The following is a 6,000-nucleotide window of genomic DNA, read 5'->3' as shown; positions in this document are numbered from 1 at the left end:
AACTGGAGAGCAAACTGAGATTTAACCAGGCCATGATTTGAAGTGTCCAAACAAGGGACCATTTGTCTCTTTGACAAGGCAAAAGCAAAGAAAGGAACACTTAAGCCAAATGTGTGGGAATTAAAAATGAATAAACAATTTTGAAGACCCATTGGCAGGAGCTCACTTGCATAATACTTACTGATTTCCTCTGGCTTTCATTCATTATTAGCATGTTTGAGTGATGTGTCCATTACAGCTGAGAGACTAGGCTATAGCCAATGTGCAGTAAGGCCCAGCATCAAAGGGGGCCTGTATGCACTTTCATATGCATTTTTTTTCTTAGGACCTTTATAATGGCCATGCTGAGTTTCTCCATAGCACCACTCGCAATGATGCATGTAAATGGCCCATTAAGCACAGATCTCACCAAACCAATCAATGACCATTTTAAATATAACATCACATAACAATTACACGAAAGTGTAAAGCTTCGAACAGCCGAATCACTGTGTCGATTCACCAGCTGTTTCGATACACTTTCGAGTCATTGTTTCAAGCTGTTGCCCATTCACTACTTTGTAGTTTGGATGACAGCTCTGCGAGTGAGCGCTTCGTGGAAATTTGTTCATTTTTAGCTTCAGTCCGAAACTCTAGGAGACCTTTCTGTTAAACGGGCCACCCTGCTGAACGGCTGAAATCCTCCTGGCGAGTCTAATTTGGAGGCCGAGGCAGCAGCGGGTTAGCCGGGCAGAAGAAGCCGCGTTGGAGGGCTCCACTGCTGGGGGAGCCTGACACTGATGCTCGGTTAGCGCAACATTTTGAGAGGCAGGTTTAAAAACATATATCGGAGACCATGTCACACACAGGACCACCTCCTCGATGGCTACACTGCCCTAGAAGAGGACAACCTGTGGCTGGTAAGCGCCTGGAAAACGCTCACTTCTGCGAAACGTTTGAGTTAGCTTAGCTACCTAGCGAATTAGTTTAGCTCGTTAGCTAACCTGAGTAGCCTCGCTTTAACTGACTAGCAATTAATTTAACGCATTTTGAGCGCCAGTTTAAAGTTTCGAAGCAGATTTTCATTTCAGCCAGTACTTTTTTCTAAATTATTTTTAGAAGTGGTTTTAAATAAATTAACTTAGCAAGCTGGGGTTAGCTTAGCTGCTAACCTCACTGCTGTTTCAAGCTAATTCGCTAAATAACGTTAACGTTGGCTGTTTTTATGCTGTAACCGTAGCTATACGGCGTCAAAGCCAGCAGCAGTGACTGTCATATTAACATGTTCTTAAAGTTTAGTGTCTGTCATCTCAGTCGTGACACTGAAAAGAGAAAACGCAGTTTAGTACGAATGTGAAAAGTCGTGTCTGCTGAAGTAGACGGGATTAGTGCGTATGTGCACCAGTTAAAGGGGAACTCCACCAGTTTTTCAAAATTTCTACATAAATAAATGGCTGAGATGTAAACAAAGTCCTTCAGAGTGGTTTAATGTGGCATGTTTCGTTCTAGAGACACTTACCGAGTCAGAATTGTTCACAGTGGTGGTGACAGGAACCAAAACTCTGAAGAGTTTAATGTGTCTTTGCCTCACAGAAAGTTATTACATGAAGTGGTAATGAATACGCCGTCTGATGCCTGAGACACTGTTTTACGACAGTTTTGTGATGAAGTTTTGCCCTAAAACGCCTTGTTCATCTTTTAGGGTGGAGGGATACATGCAGGGCGCTGTAAGGCATAATAGTCCTTCCCCCACAAAAACCTATTTTTTAGATTTTCCACTATTTTGCCACCATCGACATTACATTTGAAAACTCAACACACATGGAGGTTCAGTGGTGGATTTGGATAGTAAATAATATGGCTATGTTTGTGTTGTATACATCATGACCCCCGGTTCCTATCACCACCACTGTAAAGAAATCTGAGACCGTAACGTTCTTTACAACGGACCATTTTACATTGAACCTCTCTGGATGACTTTGTTTACTTCTCAGCCATGGAATTATGCAAAAAATACTATGCAAAATCGGTGGGAATTCCCCTTTAAGCCTCACCAACACTTAGGTACTTTAATGACCGTTGTGCCCTGATCAGTGGTGCGTAGAGTAGCCTAAAACTGTACTTAAGCGAAAGAGTTGTTACTTAAGTAAAATAATGACTCGAACTGAAGCTACAAACTCCATGAGTACTGAGTTCTTAATAAAAGTGCAGTGCTTAGTACGTTGAGCATTTATCAGCAGGGAACAGGAACTGAAGTTTGTTAGGTATCATTCCTTCTGTTCTTTATGGAGAGGAATTTGTGCCAAATTGAAAAGCAGTTATTGCAGTGGACAAACGGGAAATGCAGTGCACACATGGCATTAATTTTCTGTAGGTAACATGCAGAATATGTGCCAACATGAAAAGCAAAACCCCTACCCCAATGTTTTCACATTGCTTGAAATTGCTTTATTTGTACTTCAGATGTATTTGCCACAGTGAAATGCAGTGCACACACAAGATTGCATTTAAACAGCAACATCTACAAAAAATGTACAAAATGAAAAGTAAAAGCAGTAGCTGTGTCTGCATTTCGTTAATTCTTACATATTTGCAGCCCTATAGAAATAACTATTACATTTCTCTGTGGTGCTAATCCAGACGTAGTTCCAGTTACTTAAGCAATAGAACATGAGAGGGAGTGTGTTATCTTGAAATAACAGCATGATTAGAACGCTACTCAACCAATCAGCATGCGTGGCTGGAACTAACTGTTGTATAATACATTTTAGAAAATGTACATGCATCTGCATTGGTATCTATGTTGAGAGATACGTACATGAAGTCCCATATTAGTGCATCCTTGAAATAAAAAAAAGAGGAACCTCATTTTGAATAAATAAGATTCTGTTGAGGAAACCGCAGAGTACTTTCTTCACAAATACACATGATAAGAAGTAAAGTACTTTGATTCAATGAAATTGTTACTTAAGTAAAGTAACTGGACCCCCTCACACTTGGCATTAACGTGCGTCTTGGGTGATTTGATCATGAATGGACAGCGCTATGTACAGGTAAACAGTGTGTCTCAGGCATGCCTTGTGAAATGGTCACTTAAATCACCTTTACTGACCTGAGGTTGTCAGTGATGCTTGTGACCACATAACATTTGTAGTGTGAATGCTAAAGTGTCTCACTGTGTTCCTGAAAGCAGCGAAAGGCTGTCTAATCAAATGCATCATCACAGAGGAGATGAAAACAGCTGCATAGTTTCTTTCTTCGTCTCCTTTCCTGTTTGTTTATGACAGGGCTGCTAGAAGTGCAGCCACAGTTGATCCGTTTTTGATTCGGCCCACCAGGAAGTTGCCCTAAGCCCATCCCTAATGGGAGAGTAAGCGTGTTTATACTCTATATGTACTATTTAAATACTTACTTACAGTAAATTCCTACAATAAATTCTAAGTTATTTGCAGTCTTTTATTGTCAAAGATAAGTGTAATGTTGAATCCATAACAAGTTGCTGTCCACTTCTGGTCCTAATTGTGTTGTTCATTACCTACGATTATAAGCACCAATTAAGACTGTGTTATTAACTTTATTCTCTTTTCTATAACTCATTTATTATGCAGGTAAATTCCTACCAATGAAAACCATGTTGGGTCCCAGATATGATGACTTGGTTCCAGAGGAAAACAGATTCCACCCGAGTATGCTGTCCAACTATCTTAAAAGTCTGAAGGTACTGTTCGAATGTTTCATTAAGCTGCCCTGGATTTTAGTGTCTGCTAAACGAATAAATGTAAATGTATGTTGGAATGTTTGTTGTAGTTTGCATGCGCTTGTTACAGTGTTTTGTTCTGGAGTTGTTTACACATCTGTATTGGTCTCAGCTGATTTTTAGCCTGTTACATTGCTATGAATGAGATCATGTTTAAACGGTGTAGTAACGGTTCCTCTCTTTGTTCTCAGGTCAAGATGGGCTTGCTTGTTGACCTAACAAACACAACCCGCTTTTATGACCGAACAGAGATCGAGAAAGAAGGGGTAAAATACGTAAAGCTTCAGTGCAAAGGGTACGCCTCATTCATCCATTACAAATAATCAGTTTAAATGATGTTTCCTGTGTTTTGCTGTATAATTGTGGCTTTTTGTCCCTTTGAATGGGAGCAATGTTTTGTTGTTATACAGGGTAATATAGTTTTCTCCCTATACAGCCATGGGGAATGTCCCACTGCAGAGACGACAGAGATGTTCATCAGATTATGTGAGCACTTCATGCAGAAGAATCCCACTGAGCTCATAGGTAAGTTTAAGATCTTCTTAAAGTTTGATAATATGTTATTTGCTTTTCCCTCAGCACCTCATTCTCTTTAAATACTGAAACTTGTTAATATAGGGGTGGGCGATATAGCAAAAATAAAATTCATGATACTTCAAGACATGTTCATGACATGTATCACAGTATTTAGCTTTTTCATACGGTTTGATTAATTGGTACGGACAAAAAAGCACCAGCAGTGTCAAATAAAAAAACTATCAAAAACTGTGAATAGGATGATTTTAACTGCACATACTGCTCTGCACTAAATCCAGACTAGTTTTGCATTCTTTGAAATAAAACACGCAGCTGGTCAGCGTTCTTTAAATGTTGATGAGATCCACAATATGGTCAGGAAAGCACATTGTGACGTAGTGCGAAACATCATTAAATAAGTTAACTTATCCTCTGCAGGGGACGATCTTAAGGATATTGATATTGATATTTATTTGCTGAGTTACACATATTGAAAAGCAAATATAACATAAAATATACGTGTTTCGTAACTTTTTTCACAGGCCACATTTTGTGTTTATTTTTTTGTTAAATTCAGCAAATACACAGTATTTGTGCCTAAAAATATGCAGAAGTGTGTTCTCTGTAGAGGATGTGTTAACTCATGGGTGCCCAAACTTTTGCATACATCTGAACATTTCCTTCTTTATTCTCTAAGTTTTCTTACTGAATAAAACAAAACCTTTTTTAGTTAGAATAGTACCACATAATTTATGTACATTTAGAATTAACTTTGTTCTGTGGTTGTATTTTTAATATGTACTTTGTTTTAAATAAACTACATATGTAATTATAATGAAGTACATATTTAAAGTACAAACACAAAGCAGTTTGTATTATGTGGTGGTGCCTTGCTGTGCACGACTGACAAGACAGTAGTGGCAGCAGAGTAGGCTGTTTGTATGTTTGCGGTTGTTAACATTTTTATGGAAGGGTAATATTCTCCCAAAAGATCTTAGATAGATTTTAGGGGCGTTTTGAGTTCATTCATTGGATCCTTTTCCACACCATCTGGGTGATACGCTAGCTTGATGAAAAGTGTGCCAAGTCTGAACCAGCGCAATACAGTTTCTCATCTAGAATACCAATGAGAATATTTTACAATAGAAACAATGACTACAGTAGAGACAATAGACAACAGTATATGCTGATGGCACTGTTGCAGTTTGGAATTAAGGCAACATATGGGTGCTGTGTTTAAAGTTTGTAGCTTGCTGAGACCTTGGATCCTGTTTTTGAGATATGCTACGTTCTAGTGTTATAATAAACTGTGAAATACCAATTATGGTAAATTATGGAGAGAAAAGCAATCATTACAGTGGATAAATGTTAAATACATTGCACACATGAGATTATTTTCCATAGTGACATGCAGAATACATGTCAGAAAAAAAAAACCAAAACCTCTGTTACATTGTTTTCATGTCGCTTGATCTCTTTACTTAAAAACAATACATGAAGATTTGCATTTAAAAACTGAATTCATATCAGAATTCAATACAATCCACCTTGAAACATAATGAAGGCATGGCTATATTGCTGGATTTGCCTCATTGAAATGCAATCATAATAGTGACTGAAAGCAGCGAAATATAGCGCACACATGACATTACTTTTCCATAGTGTCATGCGGAATACGTGCCAAAATGACAGACATAGTTTTACCCCTGGATACCCCTCCAAAACTATGTGGGTATCCGCATAGTTTT

The 6,000-nt window shown here is 38.4% G+C and overlaps 1 protein-coding gene across 1 annotated transcript in view; it reads left to right on the top strand.

Moving 5' to 3' along the window:
* Positions 1–498: 498 nt before the first annotated feature.
* rngtt (RNA guanylyltransferase and 5'-phosphatase) overlaps positions 499–6,000 on the top strand; it is a 194,252-nt gene continuing 188,750 nt past the window's right edge. The window contains exons 1-4 of the mRNA XM_036582370.1: positions 499–899; positions 3,588–3,697; positions 3,928–4,031; positions 4,173–4,261. Of these exons, the coding sequence (XP_036438263.1) occupies positions 836–899; positions 3,588–3,697; positions 3,928–4,031; positions 4,173–4,261 (367 nt within the window). The 5' untranslated portion in view covers positions 499–835. The remainder of the gene's footprint in view (positions 900–3,587; positions 3,698–3,927; positions 4,032–4,172; positions 4,262–6,000) is intronic.

This window comes from Colossoma macropomum, unplaced genomic scaffold (genome assembly GCF_904425465.1).
Source record: "Colossoma macropomum unplaced genomic scaffold, Colossoma_macropomum, whole genome shotgun sequence".
Classification (NCBI taxonomy): domain Eukaryota; kingdom Metazoa; phylum Chordata; class Actinopteri; order Characiformes; family Serrasalmidae; genus Colossoma; species Colossoma macropomum.
The sequence above is the reverse complement of the archived record's forward strand: the minus strand, read 5'-3'. Positions and strand labels throughout refer to the sequence as shown.